The sequence below is a fragment of the Euleptes europaea genome, chromosome 15 (assembly GCF_029931775.1).
Source record: "Euleptes europaea isolate rEulEur1 chromosome 15, rEulEur1.hap1, whole genome shotgun sequence".
Lineage (NCBI taxonomy): Eukaryota > Metazoa > Chordata > Lepidosauria > Squamata > Sphaerodactylidae > Euleptes > Euleptes europaea.
Genome location: NC_079326.1, coordinates 33,760,614 through 33,786,253, shown reverse-complemented (window position 1 = coordinate 33,786,253; position 25,640 = coordinate 33,760,614). Strand labels below are relative to the sequence as shown.

The following is a 25,640-nucleotide window of genomic DNA, read 5'->3' as shown; positions in this document are numbered from 1 at the left end:
GCCTTTACCCCTAAGGGGCAGCTTCTGCAGGAAATGATAATGATATTAAAAAACAAAAAGGGGCTGTTCTGATATGTCCAGTTGCACTGTGTGAACCTGAGACAGAGAGGACGGTGTGTCATAAAAATTTGCGAGGTGACCTGTGCTTCTGTGTTTTGCCTGCTAGAACCTGATGTCAGCTTGCTGGACACAAGCGTCAGTGATGCCAACGAAAGCCTGGGACAGGTTGGCCTCGTCAGCGGTGATTCAGGTACGAGCTTTTTTCGTTGTACTCCAGCAAGCATGAAATTAGATCTAGAAGGACACGTTCACCAGGCATTGGGCCACGTAGGAATCAAATACAGGGACAGCGTTTTTGTTGAGCAAATGTTCAACGGAAGGCAGTAATTAACAGTGCCATCTCAAGCACAGCTGCACTCTTCTAGCCAGTTGATTTCAGTGGGCTTAGAAAGGTATAGCTCTGCATAGGGGTCACATCATGAGACATGCTGGTCGCTTAGTTCCCACTTCTTACCAAGCTATCTTCTTACACTCTCACTTCATTTTGACCTATCACACTGTTTGGTGCATACACATCCTTAGAAGCCCAGCATGAAATACAAGGTGGGGTATGTGAGCCAAGTTCTAGTATGCATGGAATAAATAATTTTACAAGAAGCTTCATAATACTAGAAGGGCTTTTATGTGTTTTCTACCGTGCACTAAGATATCATACTGTTAGGATATGTACTAGACTACAATTCTATGTCTGACCACCGAGGAAGGCCTTTTTGAGGCCAAAACGCGTTTGGTCCTACTTTGGTCATTGTACGACTTCACATCAACTGTGTATGAGTTTCATGTATTTATTGATTGTGAATTACTTGCCTATGATATAGACCTTATGTTTTTAATTTTACTGTGCACCATATTAACATTTATATATTTGTAATTTTAGTGTTTTTTAGCTCAACCTTTTCAGTTTGGATTCAACATTTTGGTTGAGTTTAATGACTTCCCCCTTTTTGTTGTTGTTCCTCTGTAGTGCCATGGCTGTCCTTTCACCTTGTCATGCCTCCTGAACTTTGGTTGAGTTATTCTAGAATATACAGTTGGTGCAAAGATTGGCACCCCCAACACTCATGAGCGTCACAGCACGCAGCCCTCCAACTGGAGCCAGTGTGGTGTAGTGGTTAAGAGCGGCGGACTCTGATCTGGAGAACCGGGTTTGATTCCCCTCTCCTCCACATGAGCAGCGGAGGCTAATCTGATGAACTGGATTGGTTTTCCTGCTCTTACACATGAAGCCAGTTGGGTGACCTTGGGCTTGGGCTAGACATACTCTCTCAGCCCCACCTACCTCACAGGGCGTCTGTTGTGGGGAAGGGAAGGTGAATGTAAGCCGGTTTGATTCTTCCTTAAGTGGTAGAGAAAGTCGGCATATAAAAACCAACTCTTCTTCTTCTATCACTTAGCAAACTTCACCCCCCCCACCAATCCTTATAATATCAAGCAATGATTTTCTTCGCCCATATTGCCAAGTCTCCTGTGACATGAGGAAAGAGGCAAGAAAACTCACCATGTGGTATGCTGGACTTAGTGAAGTCTAAACAGGTGGTCTTCATGGGTCAGGACCTTCAGTGAACCGCCAAGCCCTACCTGCTGGGTTGCAAGCAGATGCCATTGCTTTTCCTGCTTTTTGGGAAAGAGCAAAGACACCACATCTCCTGATTCAGTTGGTATGCTCACCAGTAGATTACTCGGCAGTGGAGAGGATTCACTTTTTGCGGAGGGTGTTTGGAGACCGCCCCTCCCCAGAAAAGCCTTCCTGTGCCCTCTCTCTTTCCTAATGATTCATCCGCTGTCCACCCCACCAGTCAAGTTTCCAGCGCTCCATGTACAGGTTTGCAGCATGGAGCCCCCCTCTACTTGAGAAAGGAGATTGTTGCAATTAAGGAGACTGCACCCTGCAAGTACAGAAAGAAGCTTTGGATGACCAGCTAGGGAGGAGAGTGGTTAAGCTGGGAAAGGGGGGAGAGGCATCTCTGAACCCATCTTGTTCCTCACTACAGTACATTGCTGGTGTTTGGCATGTGTTTCCTGGCCCTAGTGGAAATCAAAGGGGTTTAAGGCTCACTGCATCCCCTTTCTTCCTATTAGGAAAAAGGCAACTGCTCTTTCTGTGAGGGAAGTGGTAGTAAAATGAAGCATTCTTGAGCGGCTCCAATAAAACACAACCTTCAACTCAGAGAGATTTTCATTATTTTCAGCAAGCTTCATTACATTCTGTTAATTTAGTTGGCTTTTAATAGATTTGCCTCTACAGAAAAATATGCATCACACTTTATACAATGTACAAATAATTATGGTGTTTACAACTGGCTGATATTGACAGTTTTACCAGACAGCACGTTACACACACACACACACACACACACACACACACACACACACACACACACACACACACACAACAGCATTAGATATTCGTTGATGAAGATCTCTCACCCATTCCAGTTGGAGCTGTTCCTCTTCCTAACTGTCACAATATTTTGACAATTGACTTTTCATGCTTTTTAATTCATATCATGTCCTTTTTAAATACAGTTTGTTTATTTGATTCCCCCCCCCCCTTAATTTCTCCCTATGAAAATATCTTGTTTGGAAATTCTGGGAAACGTCTTGGCCTTCAATTTGATATTTTATTGCACACTTCCTTGTTTTGCAAGATCCAAGGCCTTATCTACAGCTAAATGTGCAGTTTGAAATAAAGTGTTCTGTACTGAAGGAGCCCACCGTGGATTGTTTTCTATGTCCCGCAGATGATGTGGATGATGGGGACAAGAGAGCCTCACCTGAACCAGAGCTGAGTCTCCGAGACTACCAGATGGAAGTGGCTGAACCAGCACTGGAAGGGAAGAATATTATCATATGCCTCCCTACAGGCAGTGGCAAGACCCGTGTAGCTGTTTACATTGCCAAAGAACATTTGGATAGGAAGAGAGAAAAACAGAAGCCTGGGAAAGTTATAGTACTTGTCAACAAGGTATGCCATCACCCCTTTGTATGTGTCATATAAGCATCTGCCTGTAGGATGGAAGGCATTCCTCTAAACCAGGGGTCCCCATCATGGAACCCCTATGGACACCATGCTGCCCATACTTTCCTGGTGCCGTCAAGTGTTTTTAGAAAGTTGGTGAGGCCATATTGGGCTCGTGCCCATTAGGGCTTCTGATTGGCCACAGGAGATTTAATATGCAGATTAAAATGACATTGTTTCAGTGGCAGCTGCCACCACAATGTTGGCTTTATTTTCACTCACGTTCCCCATATATTTTAAATATTCCCTCTTTTCCCCTATTCTTGGGCTTCCTGTGGGGTGTGGGGAGGGCTCTGCTCCCTAGAGCAGCCACATGGTGGCTGGCTGTATTTCCTGTGGCAGCCATTTTGTAGTTGTGCCCATCACATGAACACATGAAGCTGCCTTATACTGAATCAGATCCTCGGTCCATCAGAGTCAGTATTGTCTACTCAGACCAGCAGTGGCTCTCCAGGGTCTCAGTCAGAGGTCCTTCACATCACCTACTTGCCTAGTCCCTTTAACTGGAGATGCCGGGGATTGAACCTGGGACCTTCTGCATGCCAAGCACAGCCCCTCCCCACTGAGCCACAGCCCCTCCCCATCATCTGTGTCATAATTCCAAGGGTATCTACAGGCTCAAAAGCATTGGGGCCCCCGGCTGAAAACCAACAAGAAGGTGATCTATGACCCATCTGTGTAGCTGTTGTTCATGCTTAGAATGAACCGCTAATCTTCTTGCTCTGAAGGAGGAGGTCATCTGTAAGGTGGGTGTTTCCTATCCTCTTGCTTCTGGGAGGCAGGAACAAAACTTGACTTCCTGTCTCTCAGGGAAACGCCCCCTCATTTCCAGTTCTTTCCTGCCTCGCATTGAGAGAGCAGGCTTTTTTAGCAGCTCTGCTATTTTCTCTTAGAAAGAATTTCTTATTCTGTCTCTAACCTTACTCTTCATCCTTAAACCTAGTTCCTAATATCTATTTCATTTTGACTACTTTCTGTCTTCCTTCAATTTTTACTGCAGTTTAGGTTTTTTGGTCAGGTTTTCCCGCCAGATCAAAATGGTGGAAAGCCGACCCGATGCCTATTTAGCACAGGAAGACTTGGTTCCCGGCTTGCTCGTACCAGCCTCGCAAGCTCAGGAAAAGCTCCCTGGCAGCCACTCCGGTGGCTCTAAGGGGAAGGACAAGAAGAAGGGAGCCGGTTCCTCTAAGAAGAAAAGAGTCAGCTCGACTCATTCCAAAGGCGCCAAAAGATCTAGCGCGCCTGCCGCTCCCCGCTCTCTTGTCATTGCCCCACCTCTCCAGTTTTCGCCCCCAGCGAGGGGCTTGTAGATCTCGCCGCCTACCACAGCTATCCAGCTTCAATCTGCAGCCACGGAGAACGCAACAGCCGGTAAGGCGCAGACTCACTCCCCGGAGGGTAACGCGCTCTGTAGCCGCCATGGAGGCAGCTGGACTAGCCTCTCTAAAAGCGAAGCTCTCTGCCCTTATTAAAGAAAAGTGGGAAAAGCCATTAGCTTCTTGCCAGCCCCCTGCAGTTACCAAGAAGCTTTATAACATAGCTAGCAATTCAGCAGTGTTCCTCAAGGTTCCCCTAGTGGACCCTGCTGTAGCAGCACTCCACTCCTCAGACTTAGTCACAGATGAGGGCCTGGGTCTTATTAGGGATCCCGTCGACCGAAAAGTGGACTTGGCATGCAAGAAGTCGCATGACGCTGCTGCATGGGCTATTCAGGCGTCCATTACTTCCGCCCTTGTCCCAAGAGCGGCAATTGAGTGGGCGAGGAAGTTGGGGCAACTTATCCCAGAGGACAACAAAAATGCTCTGGAGAGGGTCCCCGGAATTCTAAGAGCAGTGTCTTTCCTTGCTGACTCCACTCTGGATACTATGACCTTTGCCGCTAGATCCATGGCGACTACTGCGGCCGCTAGAAGGGCTCTGTGGGTCCGCCCCTGGCAGGTGGAGCACAGGTCAAAGACAGTCTTAATGGGGTTCCTTTTCAGGGGAAAAAGCTCTTTGGGGAGAAGTTAGATGAAATATTAGTTGAAACAAAAGACAAGAAGAAGGCCTTACCCAAAAGTTTTCTCAAGGAGCAAAAAGGTTTCTCCTCTCAGGGTTCCTTTTTTTCCTTCCACACCCTGTCCAGGTATAGGCCAGACCAGAAAAGGAATCAATGGGGATCCTTCAGAGGCTCCTTAAGGAGAGGGGGATGTTTTTCCAAGCCTCCCCGTTTTCTCAACTCTCAGGGCAACAAAGGGGACAAGCCCTTCTGCCCAGCTAAGCAGTGTCGCCATTCCTCAGCCTGAGGGGGGCAGGCTAAGTCACTTCCAGCTTCGGTGGAAAACCTTCCACCCAGATGCCTGGGTTTACCAAATCATCTCTCTGGGATACCAACTGGAGTTCCTCACCACTCCTCCAGATCGTCTGGTGGCATCACCAGACCTTGCAAACAAAAAAAAACAACTCAGGACAACAGCGGCCATTCAGCACCTGATCGACATTCACGCCATAGAACCTGTGATTCCAGCGGAGCTCTTATCGGGAGTCTACTCTTTCTTCTTTACAGTGCCAAAGAAAAATGGCGATTGGAGGGCCATTCTCGATTTAAAGTTTCTCAACAAACACATTCAAAAGAGGCACATCAGGATGTAGACTTTCTGCTCAGTCACAGAGGCTCTCAGACCTGGAGACTTCCTCACTTCCATCGATTTGAAGGAAGCTTATCTCTACATACTGATACACCCCCTCCATCGAAGATTCCTTCGCTTCCACTTCCAGCACAGGCACTACCAGTTCCGGGCCCTCACCTTCAGGTTATCATCAGCCCCTCGAGTCTTCACAAAGGTCCTGGTGACCTTGATAGCCCTGGCCCAGAGGAAGGGAATAAGACTACACCCCTACCTGGACGACATATTGATATGCGCGTCATCGAGAGATCTTTGTCTCACTCGCACAATAACGGTCTTGGACCTTCTGGAGTCTCACAGCTTCTTGATAAACAGAGACAAAAGTCACCTTTCTCCTTCACAACACCTGCTCCACCTAGGTGTGTACATCAACACAGTTTCAAATAAACTGCGGCTTCCAGAGGACAAGGTCTCCAAGATATCATCCTTGGCCAGGTCCGTTCTTCTCTCCAAGTCATCTCATCTGATGACCCTGGCAAAACTCCAGGGTCTTACGGTTTCCACCTTTCCAGCAGTGGGGTGGGACAGATTCCATTCAAGGCCGCTGCAATGGTTTCTTCGATGGTTTCAAAGGGATATTTCTTCCAGGTTTTGCAAGCACTTGCCAGTTCCCAAGTCTGTCCAGTCCAGCCTCCAGTGGTGGGCTCGCCCCACCAGTTTGTCTCAGGGGCTTCAATACATCAACCCAGCCCCAATCCAATTGTTCACAGATGCATCCCTCTCGGGTTGGGGGGCTACCCTACTCAACCAGCCAGCTCAGGGACTTTGGAATTCTCAAGAGCAGCTCAAGAACATCAAAGCTATCCACAGGGCCTTACAACATTTTCAAGGCCAGATCAGAGACCAGAACATTCTAGTCAGGACCGACAATGTGGCATCCAAGGCGCACATCAACAAACAGGGGGGCTCTCGGTCCCTGACTCTCCACAAAGAGGCCATGCTGATCTTATCTTGGGCAGAGACTCATCTCTCCTCCATCTCCGCAGAACATATCCAGGGGATCGCCAAAACGCAAGTGGATTAGTTGAGCAGGAGGGAGCTGGATGAATCAGAATAGGCTCTCCACCCGGAAATCTTTCTCCTCCTCTCCCAGCGCCTGGGCTTCCCCCAGGTCGACCTTTTTGCATCAGCTACCAACCATCAACTGCCAAGGTTTTTTACCCGCTATCGCCATCCAAAAGCAGAACAGATAGATGCGCTGATGTCTCCGTGGCCCCAGGTTCTTCTCTATGACTTCCCCCCCTCTCCCTCTCATCCCCAGGGCATTGAGACGGGCAAGGCTCCTAAAGGCGTCAGTCATTCTAGTCGCCCCCTTCTGGCCGAGACGCCCCTGGTTCCCATCTCTAGTGGAAATGTCAGTCCGCGACCCCTGGCCTCTGCCTTCTCGCCAAGATCTCCTAAAACGGACTCATTTGCTACCTGGACCCGGGGTGGTACCATCTAACCGCGTGGTTATTGAGAGGGACAGGCTCTTAGCCCTCAGTTGTGATCCAACCATTGCTGATACCATCGTTGCGTCTCGATGTCCCTCTACGCGACGCATCTATGATACCACCTGGAAGGCCTTTGTTCGATGGTGCAGACGCAAGCATGTGGACCCTCTCAAGCCCACGCGTTTCCAACTTGCTATCCTTTCTCCAAGATGGTCGTCTTCAGGGCCTTAAACCAGTCACTCTCCGTCGCCAACTCGCAGCTATAGCCACCTTGGTCCCCAGGATTTCAGGCTTCCAGATTACCAATCATCCTCACGTTAAAGCCTTCCTGAGAGGGGTCAGTCTTTCCTCCTCGGCAGTGGCTCACAGATTTCCCACCTGGAGTTTGCACACAGTTCTCTCCGCCCTCACTAAGGAGCCCTTCAAACCCTTGCGCTCTACTGATCTGCAATGACTGAGATTGAAAGTCTTGTTTCTGACAGCAGTCACCTTGGCCAGAAGGGTCTCAGAGCTGGGGGCCCTTTCAACTAGGCTGGAGTTATGTATTTTTCATAGGGATAAGGCAGTCTTCCACACAGACCCGTCCTTTCTCCCCATGGTCAACTCCAAGTTCCACAGGGAGAAGGACATAGTACTACCGTCCTTCTGTCCCAACCCCCAGCATCCCAAGGAGAGAGAGTGGCATACATTAGATCTGAGAAGGGCGTTAAAGATTTACATAAAACGCACGGAAACCATTAGGACTTCAGAGTCTTTGTTCATTAACTTATCGGCTCCCAATAAAGGCAAACCCATGTCGTGTGCGGGAATAAGCCGTACAATCAGATCCTGTATCGTTCTAGCCTTTAGCGCCAACAGGTTAGCCGTGCCCCAGGGTATCACAGCCCACTCTGTGAGGAGTGCTGCCACATCAGCAGCCCTCCACCGACAAGCTTCCCTAGAGGAAATCTGCAAGGTGGGGACATGGTGGTCTGCCTCCACATTCGTTCGCCACTATAAATTGAACTTGTTTGCTTCTGAAGACGCGGGCTTTGGCCATAGGGTTCTGTAGGGTGTTCTACAAAATTCTTAACTCACCCGGGCAGGGGACAGCTCTTGTAAGTCCCATCTTACAGATGACCTCCTCCAGAGCGAGAACGAACCTTGGATTACTTACCGTGAAGGCTTCTTCTGCTCTGGAGTACGGAGGTCATCTGGCCCACCCGTCAAAAAAATGTTTTTGCTACCTAGACATCGGGCATCCCTAGTTCATTTGGGTACTAGGACATTCCCTTTCATAGTTGAGACATTGAGCACCACAGGGCTCTTCACTTTCTACTATTACTAACATTATTGTTATTCCGTACAGTTGCTGTTTTTTCCCACTATCTTCCTGTCTTAAAAAAAGGTTTTAATCCTATAGCTCGGAAAGCATTTGGAAATGAGGGGGCGTTTTTCCCAGAGACAGGAAGTCAAGTTTTGTTCCTGCCTCCCAGAAGCAAGAGGATCAGAAACACCCATCTTACAGATGACCTTCGTACTCCAGAGCAGAAGCAGCCTTCACGGTGAGTAATCCAAGGTTCGTTCTCCCTACCTGTTGCCAGGTTAATGTTATGTGGATAGCACTTTGTGTGGAGTTTTAACAGAACAATTCATTTAGTCCCACCCTTACGTGTATTTTTGCTTGGAATCATTCCTTCAGGTGCCTTTGGTGGAGCAGCATTTCTGGAAAGAATTTCACCCCTACCTGAAACACCAATATAAAGTAACTAAGCTGAGTGGTGAATCTCAGCTGAAAATTTCGTTCCCTGAAGTTGTCCGAGATCATGATGTCATTATCTGCACTGCTCAGATCCTTGAGAATGCACTTCTGAATTCGGAAAAAGATGCTGAAGAAGGAGTCCACTTAGCAGGTATGTGTCTTGTTCAGATGTTGAAACCAATACACTTATGCTGGAGTAAGTCTGCATTGGATTGCGCTGATAGTCATACGTGATCCTGACCCACCAAGATCAGCTTAGCACAAGTGGAGACCCGTAAGAAACATGTGGAGATAGGTGGGCAGAGGCTCCTCCCCACCCTCCTTTCCTCTCAGCAGCGTGCCCAGCCTCCCCCCCTCCCCACAACGGCATGCCCAAGACTTCTCCCTTCCTCCCTCTTAAGGGCACAGCAAGTCTTCTCCCCCACCCCTCAATGGCATGCCAAGGCTTCCCCCTTTCCCTCTCAACAGGGCACCGAAGCTTCCCCTCCCTTTCTCTCACTCGCTTTCTCTCTCAATGGCACACCAAGGCTTCCCCCCACCCTCCCTCTCAACGGCATGCTGAGGCTTCTCTCCCCCCCCCCCTCTCTTTTGCTTGGTGGCTTGCCTGAAACAGTTCAGGCAGGTACGCCGAGCCTTTCCCATCACATCCTCCTCCTCAGCGATTTGCCTCAGAAGGCAGCAGTGACTCATGAAATATGGCCTCGCCTCCAGATTTTAAATGGTGATGGAAGGGAGGGGAAGAATATGGGGCAAGATGCTTTCTTACATATTCTATATCCTGGCTTTGAATTAGCCTAGAAACTAACAGGTAACCAGTATCTCTCTTAAAACCAGTCTAATATGTGTCAGAGCCCTGACCTGGATGGCCCAGGCTAGCCTGATCTCGTCAAATCTCAGAAGCTAAGCAGGGTCAGCCCTGGTTAGTATTTGGATGGGAGACCACCAAGGAATACCAGGGCTGCTGTGCAGAGGAAGTCACTGGCAAACCACCTCTGTTAGTCTCTTGCCTTGAAAACCCCAAAAGGGGTCAGCATAAGTCAGCTGCGACTTGATGACACTTTACACACACACAATATGTGTCAGATGACAAGCCAAGCTTCTCCACTCCAGCCCAGCCAAAGTTTCTGAACCGTCCTCAGTTCCTACATAAAGCGCATTGCAGTAGTCATGTTGTGCAGTTATGTATTATTTTACAGTATCCTTGTTTTAAAAGCACAAGAAAGTCTGAAAGAAGAGAAGTGTTGTCTGGCACTGTAGCAATTTCAGGGATATTTCTTGGAACGAATGTGTATTCTGAGACATGTATTATTTCCGGTTGTAATAAGCCGACCAGTCGTTCTCCCCTTCAACTACAACTGCATGTAATTGTTTGTACTGACGTATCATGCACAGGAGAACCAACCAAGTTGTGCTGAATGTTTTCCAGAGTTCTCTCTGATTGTTATTGATGAATGCCACCACACTCACAAGGAAGGTGTCTACAACAATATCATGCGTCGTTACTTGAAAGAAAAGAGGGAAAACAAGAAGCGAAGCAAAGAGAACAAACCACAGACTCCTCAGCCACAGATCCTGGGACTGACAGCTTCACCTGGTGTCGGAGGTGCCAAAAACCCTTCAAAAGCTGAGGAACATATTCTGAAAGTAAGTCACCGTCCTGCGGCGGGTATCGTATGGAAAGCCACTGTTGTTCAAAAGAGAGTGTGGGCCTGTGCACCCTCTGAGAGCTCTGTTCTGACCATTCTCTCCTCCTGGCACGTTCACTTGACTTTGGTCAGGAATCGGGCCTTTTATTTGCAGTGGAATGGCCTTCTGGAGGCTGCACCAAGCATCATCCTGAATGACCTGTGAAACATCATGGTTTTAAAGGACATTCTGTTGAATGCTGGTAAAAGCTGGCGAATGTTTGTACAGGTTGAATATTCCTTATCAGGACAGAAGGTGGTCCTTATTTCGGATCGTTCCATACATTGGACTGTTTAGGAATTTGTGTGTATACATAATGAAATATCTTGGGAATGGGACCCAAATTCAATTATGTCTTATATACACTTTATATACATAGCCTGAATGTAATTTTAAACAGTATTTTTAAGTAAATGTTGTGTACATTGAACCATCAGAAAGCAAAGGCATAACTATCTCACTAGAATATCTGTACCAGCTGTTAAACAAGAGCAACAACAAACTAACAATTCAGTCTCCCCCTACGATGCAGTGCACGCTGTATTTTATTTTTAAGTGAGAGGAAACATTGAAAGCAGGCAGCACGGATCTGCCTGCATACCGGTTCGAAGGGTCCAATTTTCAGATCAGTCCGGATAAGGGATGTCCATAGATGGGATACTCTACCTGTATGGTGGAGACAATTGGGTCTTTGTAACAGGATGAGTTTTGCTGTTACCATTGTCAATCTGGCACCAGATTGCTGGTTATTTTGAAATTACATCATTAGCCTCAAGCCTTTGGGAACGGCACATTTGTTGCTGTTGTTTTAAATAAATGAAAGAAAAGGCAAGGGAAGAAGGAATAAGCACTAACCCCTGGGTTTTTAAACCTCAGTTCCTGAGCAGTGAACAATGAGGATTGAGAGACTGGAACAAGCTGCACTGCAGGAAGCTGGCAACCTTAGAGAAGTCTCTAGTCAATAATTGTTGACTTCAGGTGCAAGTGAAATGCATTTAAAAATTACTAGGTTTTGTTTTTGTTTTTGTTTTTTTGTAAAAGTGAATACGGCAGAAGTGTACATTTCAGAGGGCTGCTGAGGAAAATGGCATCCCCTTGATTAATCTTCCCTTCCCCCCATCATGTGTCATGGCGTCTTCATGTGCCTTGCCTGGTCATTGGATGCCACTGGCAGGGGCAGGAAAATGTATCTTGTAATGAGGTCAGAACAACAGTGCTGCAGATTTTGAGATGAGGAGGGGTTGCCATTTTCCCCAGTAGCTGTGTGTCATGTGGAATGTGTGCTTTTTCCATGCGAATACTAGAACCCACTTGTCTGTTTAGTAGTGTAAAAGACAAAGAAGCTTAATAAGTACTTTGACAGACGTTTGCTTGCTAGATGAGTGAGGAGGCAGAAGGAAAATGGTGTAACTATACTCTGCAGCTGACTCATGGTGAGCAATTTGGCTTTTAAACCAACACCGCCATTGGGAGGGAAGAATGAGTAATCTTCACATCTTCCTAGTTTTGTGGACAGAATAAGGCCATTATCAATTCTAGTTATCACATTTGTAAATCCAGAGAACTTAATTGTAAATGGGTTATTTTGGTATAACTTCAAGTGCATATATGTACATGTACAACAGTACAGAATATGGTGAAGTTTTGTCCTCTGCATGGAGTTTTGTTTTGTTTAGCTTTTTATGTTGAGAGCAAGATGTTTGTTGGTTAGATTTTTCAGAGTAACCTCTTATTTTTAAAAGCATTAATTTGTCTAATTGTAAAAGTAGTGATGACAGGAATTTAAAAAATGGCCAGCTGATGATGAGAAAACTAGAGGTAGAGGAAACCAGAAATCATTCAGACTAGTTGAGGTTTAGAACGAGTTAGTCAAAACCTACAACAGTTCTAGCTCAAACCTCCAGGCAAATGGTTAGGCACACTTCTTAATCGGCTGGGGCAATGACAGCTTAATCGGGGATTGTGTTTTTTGATGAATGTCCTGACAGAGATGTAGCAACTTCAGGCAGTATTACTCATGAAATGCACACGTAAGTTATGGAATAACATTCCTTCTTCCAGATATGTGCCAATCTTGATGCAGTTGGGATCATGACCGTTAAAGAACATGCCCAGCAACTGAGCAATCATGTGAAGGAACCTTATAAGAAATTTGAGATTGCAGATGACAAACGGAAGGTATGGGTAGTGTGAATCCAGATGCTGCATAATTCTGTAAGGGGGGGACCTCCTGTGACCTGACCTGCAGAGTGAGCCCTTGCCCACCATGGAGGTACAGCTTTAGTTCATTTGGGAGGCTTCTGTCTGTTCCAAAATGCAAATGTAATTATTTAAATTGCAAAAGCATTGCTTATAATAAGACATTATTGGTTCAAGAAGCTCATAACTTAACCAGGTATAAGGTTGTGTGCCGGCCAGCCTATCTTCTGCCTCCCACTGGGGCATCCAGCAAACACAGCCATCTTCTCAAAATATACATCCAGGGTAGAATAAATCTAAGATTTGAGCTGCTTGAACATAAGAAGAGCCATGCTGGATCAGACCAAGGCCCATCAAGTCCAGCAGTCTGTTCACTCAGTGGCCAACCCGGTGCCTCTAGGAAGCCCACAAACAAGACGACTGCAGCAGCATTATCCTACCTGTGTTCCACAGAACCTAATATATTAGGCATGCTCCTCTGATCCTGGAGAGAATAGGTATGCAACGTGACTAGCATCCATTTTGACTAGTAGCCATGGATAGCCTTATCCTCCATGAACATGTCCACTCCCCTCTTAAAGCCTTCCAAGTTAGCAGCCATCATCACATCCTGGGGCAGGGAGTTCCACAATTTAACTATAAAGTTTTGTGGGAAGTTCCTTGAAGATTAAGCTGGCCTCTTCTTTCCTCTGTTGCATTGCTCCCAATAGACACCTCATGTCTCTTTTTGGAACGACTATCCTGCAGAATCCGGTTTTGTGACCATATGGATGATTGAAAACAGCCTCTGGCTTCCGAATGGGGAGGAAGTGAAAACTCCTTTAATCATGGAATGACTTTTTAATTCTGGTGAACTATTCTTACGGAGGTCTTTGAGGAGCAAATGAGAGTTAGTAGCCCAGCACTGCCGTCCCTACCTCCTATTCCCAGGACAGTCATCTGCTTGCAATGTACATTGCCATCAATAGCTGTTGCTTTTTCTTCTCCTCCTTTGCGTCTAGGCTTGCCTCTAGAATTTCATCCCTCAGAATCTGACTTTGGCCCAGAAGCCGTAAATTGCTGAATCCTAATTAGCTGAGGATTACAACATCTGTGTACACCATCCGATTTTTGCATATTATGTGCTCAGTTTCATGGGCTGCATTCATGATCATTAAGTGGCTTTTTAGGAAGCAGGAGGGCAATTTTGCAAGGCGCCTGGTTGGCCACTGTGTGAACAGACTGCTGGACTTGATGGGCCTAGGTCTGATCCAGCAGGGCCTTTCTTATGTTCTTATGACTGCGTGCTTTCTTTTTCTTTTTTAGCAAATACCTTTAGATGATATTTAAACCACAGAATTCTGTCCCTTGTTGGCAATAATGTCCAGTGTATCTCTTTAATTGGATGCTCATTCATTTCATTTTTAGGATCCATTCAGAGAAAAACTCGTAAGCATAATGACAAAGATCCAGGCCTATTGCAAATTCAATCCAAACTGTGAGTTTGGATCTCAGACCTATGAACAGTGGGTTATTCAAGAGGAGAAGAAAGGTAACTCTTCACATTAAATCTTCTTCAGGTACTTCCTCTTTGTATATCCAAGGCTCTTCCAGACCTCTGTCAGTCAGTTTTGAGTGTGCGTGTATTTGTTTTTCTGACTAGCTGCTAAAGAAGCGAATCGCAAAGAACGTGTCTGTGCAGAGCATTTGAAGAAATACAACGACGCCTTGCAGATCAACGACACCATCCGAATGGTTGATGCGTACAGCCACCTCAAAAGCTTCTATAAGGAAGAGAGCGACAAGAAGGTGACAGTGAATGAAGAAGAGCATGAGCCAGTAGCATTGAAACTGGATCAAACTGATATGTTCCTTCTTGATTTATTTTATGGTGAGCACGAGACACTTTTTTTTATAACAATTTTTTTTATTTTCTACAATTAACATAACAACATAAAAGCAATATCCACCACTAAAAATAATAATAATAGTAAAAACAACAACTAATTAACAATATAATGACTTCCCCCTCTCCCTCTTCCGTTCAAGGATAAATTGTATAAACATTTGCTAACGGAACTAATCCCAATACATTTTTTTTAATTTGACCTATTCTTATCATATCTAACATGATTAAATCAATATGTAATATAAGATTAATACAAAATATATTTTAACTAATCTAATCCTATTCAACATTATCAAATCAATACCTAATATAAAATTAATAGAAAGTAAAAAAAAGGAATTAGATAAAAAAATGTTCTTTAAATGGTCCCATTATGAATTAAATTTTTCCAAAAACAGTAAAAGATATACAGATTGGAACCATTATTTAAAGATATTTATATGTAATCAAAGATATATTAACTTCCCCTGCTCCTCCCTCCATTTCCATCAAAAATTTATTTTATAAGTTCCCTTTCTCCCTAAACTCATTTAAAACATTTTATAATTGTAGTAATTTAATATCATGTATGATTCTATTTCCATTAAAACCAATCCTTTTAACCATGAGCACGAGACACTTGAGGGAATTGTTTTGAACAACAAATCTGCATTAACAAGGGCGCTACAGTCTGGTTATTACTTATGGCTAGGTCATGCCTCACGACAGGATGCTTAGAAATATGTGGTTTGGAGGTTACAGGTTAAGCTGCCACAGGTAGTTCTTCACTGATATTTCTGTTGCGCTAATTTCTGTAGCCTCATTGGTTAAGTGTGTGCATCCTTCACTTGGACAGTAAGGGAAATCGGCTCCAAAGCTTGATTAATGTGAGGTCTGGCTGCCCTTCCCCGAAACATAAAACTTAATCACAGCTACATACATTAAAGCAATCAACATCTTTCCAGCCCCAAGAACAACAGCAGACTTGCATAAAGGTAAAAGGTCCCCTGTGCAAGCACTGGGTAATTCCTGACCCATGGGGTAACGTCACATCCCGACGTTTCCTAGGCAGAGTTTGTTTACGGGGTGGTTCACCAGTGCCTTCCCCAGTCATCTTCCCTTTACTCCCAGCAAGCTGGGTACTCATTTGACCGAACTCAGAAGGCTGAGTCAACCTTGAGCCGGTTACCTGAAACCAACTTCCATTGGGATCGAACTCAGGTTGTGAGCAGAGCTTATTATTGATTTATTAGAGACTGTAGAATTCTCACACCTCCTTAGGATTGTAAAGAGTACCCTTGAGGGAAATCCAGACTCCTTGTATTCCTTCTGGATACTAACCATTATATAATGTTGGTGTAACTTTGAGTATGGAGCCCGACTGTACAATTATAATTTATAGCAAAAATGCACATCTTTTGTTTTCTCCCGCTTTTGAAGAGCTTTTGTGGAATGTTAAAAAAAATCCAAGCTCCAACTAGAGTTCTGCAGGTTTGTTGTTCTTTTGTGTTTTTGCTGTTTAGAGTTGTGGTAGGAAAAATAATAATATTCCTGAAACAGTGGCATTCAGAGACATCCCAGGTAGAGATGAATTAGGTTTGATTTTATACGGGGAACATGGCAGGGTACAGGTTGGGCCAAGTGACACATGAATCTGAGACCTTCTCATATTGAATTGAGAAACAATTGACTGTTCCCACCCCCCTCTTTATTTTGCTGAGGAAACCTTTCAAGCGCATGCATTTTTGAAAGTTCATTTTTTGAAAGAAGATGGCCCATTTCCCCCCCTAGTTCTGAAACCCATTTTCTTGGTGTGCCCCACATTTCTGTGGAGCCTATAAAGATTTAATATTACTCTTTCCTGAAATATCGATCTTTTCCAAGAGCCTGGAGATCATTGGATGTGCTGTATTGTGTATGTAAACAGCTGTCAAGTCGCAGCCAACTTATGGCGACCCCGTAGGGTTTTCAGGGCAAGAGGCTAACAGAGGTGGTTTGCCAGTGCTTTCCTCTGCATTGCAACCCTGGAATTCTTTGGTTTGTCTCCCATCCAAATACTAACCAAGGCCGACCCTGCTTAGCTTCCGAGATCTGACAAGATCAGGCTAGCCTGGGCCATCCAGATCAGGGTATGTGCTGCATTACAACTAATATTTTTTCCTATTTATTTTAAAGTACATTTTCATCTCACCTTTCTCCAAAGAACTTAGGGTTCTCTCCTCTGTTTTATCCTCACAATGCCAAAGGGATTTGAACATTGGTACCTCAGACCTATTGTGACACTCTAATCTGTCTCTCCTCGGTTTTAGTACATTTCTGTGGTGATCTGAGTTCAAATCTCAGTAGCTCACTGTGTGAGTTCGTCATGGGTTTAAATCCAAAGCACTGAGTGACTCTGCTTAGAGAACAGACCTTTCCCATCTCTTCCTTCTTGCTGCAGCCCCCCTGCACTGCCCAAAACTGAGTATCGTGGGGCAGGGGGAGAAACCCTCCAGAACAGAATGATGTCTGACATGGGGATATGCAATGGGAAACAGAATTGGCAGGGGGGTAAGTCCTGTGTGAGCGGAAGTGTTCTTCGGAACTTTCTGCATTTTGGATCTGACTTTTCATCTCTCAACAGGGCTGTGATAAAAAAATGAGGAGAGGGAATCTTGTGTATACTGTCCTATGTTCCTTGGGCTTTTTTTTTTTTTTTAAAGGGATAAAAATTGGGACAGATTTTTTTTCATCCCCTCAAATTCTCTGGTTTTTAATGTGAGGTTTACTTTTTTACCTGTTATTTTGAAAGGCGAAGAAGAGGAGTTGAAAAGGCTAGCTACTAAGGAACAATACGAGAATGAGAAACTGACTAAGCTGCGCGGAACCTTGATGGTGGAGTTCTCAAAGACAGCTGAGCCCAGAGGGATCATTTTCACGAAGACTCGGCAAAGCGCCTATGCCCTCTATCGGTGGATTAAAGACAATCCAAAGTTTGAAGAAGCTGGAGTGAAAGCTCATTATCTGATCGGTGCTGGACACAATAGTGAATTTAAGCCCATGACTCAGGTAAAGGACAAAGCTTAAAACGTTGTGCCAGAATTTTTTTGCAAGCGAGCAGACTTTTTTAATCAATCGGACCAAGTCTGTTCTCACCTTGGCCACTGATTCAGTGGGCACTTGAATCGCATCTCCCCAAGTAAGGTGTAATAGAAACCAAAGGAAGTATTATTCGAGGAGAAATTATTTAAAGGTAAAGAGCTTGACCTTTGAGAATGACATCATTTTGATTTGGCGGATGATGTAACAAAGACACCAGCTGCCAATACTGTAGGGATAGGTGGTGTCTTTTGGATGCATAATATTCATTCTAGAAAAAGAAGAAGAGTTGGTTTTTTTATGCTGACTTTCTCTACCACTTAAAGAGGAATCAAACTGGCTTACAATCACCCTCCCTTCCCCTCCCCACAACAGACACTCTGTGAGGTGGGTGGGGCTGAAAGAGCACTAAGAGAGCTGTGACTAGCCCAAGGTCACCCAGCTAGCTTCATGTGTAGGAGTGGGGAAACCAACCCAGTTCACCAGATTAGCATCTGCCGCTCATGTGGAGGAGTGAGGAATCAAATCTGGCCCTGTCGAAGTGACTTCCAGTTCAATCCTAAGCAGAGTTACACCCTTCCATTAAAACCACTTGCTTAGCATGGTGTAACTTTGCTTAGGATTGAACTGTAAATCCCTTTGACAGGTGCAACTTTGCACCGAGAGTTTTCTGAAGAGTAAACAACTCTTGTCTAGTAGCTAGAATTGCATTAACATCAGTTAATTGAGTTTACAATAATAGAAGTTTGGATTTAACCCGTAATAGAATGAAGTTTTTATTAAAGGACAATCGTGATTTTGTGTTTGTGCCCAGTTGTCACATGTTAATGTCAATAATAATATGTTCATTGGAAGTCCCTTGGCATGTTGGAGCAGGAAAAAAAGCAGTAACCAACTATGAAAACTGTGCTCCTCTCAATAAAGCCAAAGGAACTGTTCTGATTATTAAATTCATTTTCATGCCATTACTAAATCCGATCATTGATATTTTGGCACAGAATGAACAGAAGGAAGTTATTGAAAAATTCCGCAGAGGAAAAGTTAACCTACTCATTGCTACTACTGTGGCGGAAGAAGGCCTGGATATCAAGGAATGTAACATCGTTATACGCTATGGCCTCGTTACCAATGAAATAGCTATGATGCAGGTATGTTATGTTGAATGACTAGGCCAGAGGTGCCCGACATAGTGCTCATCAACAGCTGCCACCACAGTGTTGATCTCACACTCCTCTTTCCCAGTGGCCATTTATGCTTGGTAATTAGCAGCGCGTTCCAGGCTGAAGTGCCCCGCATATTTTTTTTGAACCGTCATTCAGGAAGTGACTGCAAAGCCAGCGCATACCTACTTTGCATTTCTTAAAAAAGGTAAAGGTCCCCTGTGCAAGCACTGGGTCATTCCTGACCCATGGGGTGACGTCACATCCCAACGTTTTCTAGGCAGACTTTGTTTGCGGGGTGGTTTGCCAGTGCCTTCCCCAGTCATCTTCCATTAATCCCCAGCAAGGTGGGTACTCGTTTTACCAACCTTGGAAGGATGGAAGGCTGAGTCAACCTTGAGCCGGCTACCTGAAACCAACTTCCGTTGGGATCGAACTCAGGTCGTGAACAGAGCTTTTGGCTGCAGTACTGCAGCTTACCACTCTGCGCCATGGGGCTCCTTAAGAGCCCCTTTAATGCGACCTTTTGTGTTTGCTCTGCCCCCACACTGAAGAATCCCCTCAAGGAACCATGCAAAATGACAGCCATGCGTTAGCAATGCAAATGGCGGTTGGCTAATGGAATGAACAAAGCGGGCGAGTGTGTGTGTGTGTGTGGGGGTGACATTTCTCCTTTTGCGTCTGGACCGTGAATAAGCATTTTAACGGTCACATTTTTAAAAAGAGCTTTGAGTGAGCATCAAAATTTACCCTGCATAAATGCCCAGTGTATTTTTAAAAAATCACTCCTCATGTTCCCTGTACTAGGGCTCCCTCTGTGTGTATGTCTGGCTACCTCTTTTGGCATCCATTTGGCATCCATTTTGGGGCTGGCTCTGCCTCCCACAGTGGCCATTTTGTGGTTGCACCCACCACGCTATGTCAGAATTGCAAAGGTGCCCACAGGCTCAAAAAGGATGGGGACCCCTGGGGCGGTCCCCCCCCCCCGTAATTTATCTTCCATGAATTTAAAAGCTGCTTAGCTGCTTGATGGTAGATAAATGAATTAGCTGTTTTAAGAATCCACTATTGCACAATTGTTTTCCACAATAGCATTTTGCGTGAAGCAAAATTATCTGCTGTGCTATCGTGCGGCAGTCACCTCTAGGCTGGATTACTGTAACTCTCTCTACATAGGGCTGCCCTTGAGACTGACCCGAAGGCTCCAGCTGGTACAGAATGCGGCAGCGAGGTGCCTTACTGGGGCCGCGCCCGGAGACCATATACAGCCAGTGCTTGAGCAACTGCACTGGCTCCAGCTGGAGTATCAGATCAGGTTTAAAGTGCTGGTTTTGACCTTTAAAGCCTCACACGGTCTGGGACCCTCATATCTTCAGGACTGTCTCTCTTGGTATCCCCCCTGAAGAGCGTTACGCTCTGCTGATAATAACTTGTTGGTGGTCCCCTGCCCTAGGAGTGTGCGGCTGTCCTCGACTAGTAACATCAGGGTCCTGTGGGACCTGAAAGAATTCCACATGGACTGTAAGTCAGAGATATTCCACTAGGCCTATAACTGAGGACAGCCGCAGGTGAGATCAATACTGGCCTCCTACCCCCCACCCCCCCTTTTTATTTTACAATCAATTTACTGGTGGTGGATAGCCTACCCGGTTTTGAACTGATCTGTCTTGGGTCTAGCATCTTTTGCTGCAGTAGGCACTATATATGTACGGCGCCTACCTTCGTAATAACTGAGGAATGGTTTCATGGTTTATATGTTTTATTGTCATGGTTGTAAATGTTAATGTTGTTACCCACTCTGAGCCCGGCCTGGCTGGGGAAGGGCAGGTTAGAAGTATGAAAAATAAATAAATAAAAATCTCTTCTAGTACCATTCTAACAACTTCTAGCATGTAGGTTGTCTCCATCATAGGTGGGCTCATGGTTGATATAGAATTGTAGATTTGGAAAGTGCCTCATAGGCGATTCAGTACAATCCCTTGCTCAATGCAGGAAATAAAAAAGGCAGAGCATTCCCTACAAATGGCTGTTCAGTCAGTGTTTCAAAAAAATGCCTTTTGACTGCTCCAGGTTCTCCAGCCCGACCTGACCAAGGACTCTTTCGGTGCCAGACAAAACTGTGCCTTGCTGTAGTGGCTTGGTTGCTACAGACCAGGGCAACAGATTCATCCAGCAGCAGCTTTATACGAGATAGTAATAACTGATCTACAATATTACACTGTTTCTGTCAATTAAACAATGTGTTCTCAAGTGGAATGGTATCTGATGTTATGCTCTGTATAGTACCCAAAACAAAATTAGTACTAGTGTTGTATCCCCCTCCCCCCGGACGAAAACTCCTAAGATTGATGTTGAAATGAGAAATGAACCAGGGAGGCAGCCAAAAAAAGAGTTGTAATAATAGGTGACTTCTTCTGTCCCATGAATAACTAGGAGGCAGATGCTGGAGACATGGTGAAGAGGGCAAATTCCATGTTACAGATTAAGGGGAAAGTGATTGAAAATAAGACAGTCAGTATCATAATCTCTTTGGATCTGTGGTGAGCCAGACTTTGGAGATGAAATAACCCGAACTGTACACAGTCTCCCAAAGGATGCTGTCAAACTGAAGGGGCCCAGAAAAGGGCCACTAAAGTGATAACAGAGTCGGAGCACCTTGCCTGTGAGAAAAGGCTGAAGACTTTGGGCTGATGTGTTTTTTAGTTAAGTGAAAAGTTGGGTTTATGAAATCATGTGTAATTTGGAGAAAGTGGATAGAGGGGACTTTTCTTCTCCCATAGTACTAGAACACAGGGAGGAAGGGTGTCACCAAATGACATGGATTGGAGGTATATTCAGGACCAAAAAGTCTGTGTTTCTTCATCCATCACCACAAGATGTGATAATCCTTATTTTACACCATGGTGGGAACTAGGATGCTGATGGGATTTTTGGTATAATCCAGCAGTTCTCTTCATGCCTTTGTTTTTGTTAATAAATAAATAACATGGATTCATGTTCCTATGTATATCTATATGCAGTCTGTATTTATTCACGTTAATGTTGCCTCCTGTATCCCAGGCACGTGGAAGAGCTCGAGCTGAAGAAAGTACCTATGTACTTGTGGCATCAGGAGGATCTGGAGCTGTTGAGCGTGAAAATGTGAACATTTTTCGCGAGAAAATGATGCATAAAGCAATTAGGCGTGTCCAAGAGATGTCCCCAGATGAATATATTCGTAAGGTATTGCTCAGAACCTTAATCAGGACCACGTCAGCTCATTTGTTCAGAAAGAGTCTAAAAACAACAATCGTTTAATACCTTTTTATTAGGGTTAACCAAAATGTCACAAAACACCAATGCTTTTGAGATCCCCAGAAGTCCTCATTATCAGGTTGGAGGTTCCATACAATTTTTAGAAAAGAGGGGATAATATAACATGGCACTGTGAAGAAGAGCTCCAAGTCTGAAGTTTTGAAATCTTAAAATAGAATGCATAATATGTGGCAGAGTTACTGTGCAATCCCATGCATAGTTATTCCACATTGGTTCAAATGGACTTAGGCTGGAGTTACTCTACGTACGATAGTATTGTCAATTGAATTGGTTGGTGAGATTTCAAGATGCATTAAAGGCTCATGGGGCAGAGAGACAAAAATATTAGAATTCTAAAATTAATCTGCAGGTATATTAATAAAAAGTCTTTTGCTTTACCAGGGACCTGTGAGTTCTGGTTGGTGCTGGGGAGATCTCTGGCTTTTATATTCACACAGAAAGGCTGGCCGTATGTTACTTTTGATACGAAAATCAGGACTTACCCACCAGTCTGACTTTATTATGTAAATATGGGCATGAAAACCATCAGTATGAACATCCTCATCATGTCTAGACTGAGTATAAAAATGGCTGGTGCAAATGCATCCTGGCATCTTAGAAACCACTTGAAAAAAAGATTGATTACTGAAGTGTTCCTTGATGATCTGAACTACTTCTTCCTTTGCAAGCAAGCCTACACAGTAGGCCTATGATGACTATAATGTTGCCTATAATGCTGCCTATAATGTTGAACTACATTACCAAAGCAGTAGAAAAGAACGAGAGTCCAGTAGCATCTTAAAGACTAACACATTTCTGACAGGGTATGAGCTTCCGTGAGTCACAGCTCACTTCTTCAGTCACTGAAGAAGTGAGCTGTGACTCACGAAAGCTCATACCTTGCAAGAAATTTTGTTAGTCTTTAGGATGCTACTGGACTCTTGCTCTTTTCTACAGCTACAGACAGACTAACATGGCTACCCATCATGATCTACATACCAAGGTGTACAAGGTAAACTAATGTAATATAGATTGTCTGCAATTGGTTTAGTGGGTGATAGGAAGACACACAGAAGCATTGAATACATGAAGCTGCCTTATACGGAGTCAGACTCTTGGTCCATCAAAGTCAATATTGTCTACTGAGACTGGCAGTGGCTCTCCAGGGTCTCAGGTAGAGGTCTTTCACATCACCTACTTGCCTAGTCCCTTTAACTGGGGATTGAACCTGGGACCTTCTGCATGCCAAGCAGAGGCTCTACCACTGAGCCACAACCCCTCCCATTATCTTGAAGTTAATATTGTTTTTAAATAATTTTGATATGAATTTTCACTTGTGAAGTATTTGAAGTTTGGTTTGAGATCACCTCACAGATCACAAGATGTGCCCATTTCGTGGCCTCAGAAGATTACAACTTTTTGTGTATTTCTTCTGTTGTTAGATTGAAGGCTTTCAGGTACAAAGTAAAATGGAAGTCAAAATGAAGGCAAAGAGAGAGCTGCGTAAAGTATGCAAGCAAAACCCGTCCTTGATAAAATTCCGATGCAAAAACTGCCCCAAGGTAGTATGTTCGGGAGAAGACATACAAGTTATTGAAAAGATGCATCATGTCAATGCCAAACAGGAATTCCAGTAAGTGGGGTTATCTAGCATCTTTTCTCTGGAATTTGTGCTACTGCCAGAACAGCAGTTAAAACTTTATAGCTCAGGGGACATAATGTTCAGGCTTCATTCAGTAGGGAATGAGGGAGAACATGCACAGAAGAAATTGTGAAATGAAATGTAACCCTTATTAATAAAAAAGAAAAAGGAATATCTTTACACACACTATTTGGTGTCTTCCCCCTAAAATAATCTCAGTGATACTCGCTTAGTGGTTCAGGAGTGGTATGTGGCTCTTTGACATGCCACCTGGGGCTCTTCTGAGCACAGTTCCCTCATAGCTCCTGCCCCATGTTCCAGGAAAGTGTGCAGTTCCTTGAGAAATTGGAATATCTTCATCATTACTACATATAACTGTTTCATTTTTGGAATGCAGCACATCTTGTCCACAGGGATTATGTTGAGGTATCAGATTCAGATTTCAAATTCAGATTTATTAATTAGTAGGGCTAATACAATTAAAACATTCATATCAGTTACAGGATAAAATTGAGGGAAAAGAGAAAAAAATACAGTATCTAAAACTAAATACTATACAATTCTTAGATAGTTTAAGCAATTTAAAAGACCTCAAATTCATATAACATTTCCCCATTTTAAGTTAAATTACCAAGAGCCAGCTTTATCTGACGGATCTTACATATTGCGGCACAAAATTTGGCTACTTGTTTCACCATCTGGTCTGACCCTTCCCAGAGGAGACTCCTCAGTCTCCTGTGTCGAGGTATGGGTTCATGCCTTACCCCGTCACAGATATATGGGTTCTGTATTGCGGCTGGTCAACATAGGCAGCTGCATGAGGAGGTAGAGTGGGCATACCACTCTTGATTGTGCTGCTAACCCATAAAGCAAACTCCAAATAGTGGGGAAAGGCAAGCCAAGATGCTCAGGGATAGTTTGGTAATTGAAAGGTAAAGGTCCCCTGTGCAAGCACCAGGTCATTCCTGACCCATGAGGTGACGTCACATCCTGACGTTTATTGGGCAGACTTTGTTTGCGGGGTGGTTTGCCAGTGCCTTCCCCAGTCATCTTCCCTTTACCCCTAGCAAGATGGGTAATCATTTTACTGACCTCGGAAGGATGGAAGGCTGAGTCAACTTTGAGCCGGCTACCTGAAACCAACTTCCGTTGGGCTCAAACTCAGGTCGTGAACAGAGCTTGGACTGCAGTACTGCAGCTTACTACTCTACGCCACAGGGCTCTTTCCTTGGTAATTGAAAGGGTTATATTATTACTGTTTACATGTGTTTTGGGTGATGCACAGGACATACGGTAGTCCTGGGACTCTTTTGGTTTATGGGATTTGCAAAGGTGGCTGTCCATGATCCTCAGAGTGAGTACCGCTGTTTTAGATCTAGGTCAATTTAGGAATCGGCCTTATACTGAATTATGCCTTAGGTTCAATATTGCTCTGCCCAAGTAATTCATCTGCTGTGACATGCAGTAGTTCTCAGGATCTTTGGCAAAGAAATGTCTTTACTTGCACATGTTTCCTTTAACTGGACATGTCAGGGACTGAACCCAGAACTTTTATGTACAAAGCTTCTCTTCTGCCCCTTATCAGGAGCACTACCATTTCAGCTCTACCAACACTTTACCCATCTTTAAACACCTGAATTCACATCACTGAGGAAGCAGCTGCACCAGTTGCAAGAGCTCCATGATGGGATTTTTTTGACATGATTAATTTGCTTTAATGGCCACCACAGGGAAATCTCATATGGACTAGGGCTGTGGCTCTGGGGTCAGAAGTTAACCATTTCCCTTTGCCATC

General features: G+C 44.5%; 1 protein-coding gene across 1 annotated transcript in view; it reads left to right on the top strand.

Annotated features, from left to right (window-relative positions):
• Positions 1-25,640, top strand: part of IFIH1 (interferon induced with helicase C domain 1) — a 41,132-nt gene that overhangs the window by 14,306 nt on the left and 1,186 nt on the right. The window contains exons 4-14 of the mRNA XM_056861280.1: positions 167-250; positions 2,802-3,025; positions 8,860-9,070; positions 10,346-10,563; positions 12,667-12,783; positions 14,212-14,335; positions 14,447-14,674; positions 17,463-17,719; positions 18,748-18,897; positions 21,970-22,131; positions 23,646-23,836. Coding sequence (XP_056717258.1) covers positions 167-250; positions 2,802-3,025; positions 8,860-9,070; positions 10,346-10,563; positions 12,667-12,783; positions 14,212-14,335; positions 14,447-14,674; positions 17,463-17,719; positions 18,748-18,897; positions 21,970-22,131; positions 23,646-23,836 — 1,966 coding nt within the window. The remainder of the gene's footprint in view (positions 1-166; positions 251-2,801; positions 3,026-8,859; positions 9,071-10,345; positions 10,564-12,666; positions 12,784-14,211; positions 14,336-14,446; positions 14,675-17,462; positions 17,720-18,747; positions 18,898-21,969; positions 22,132-23,645; positions 23,837-25,640) is intronic.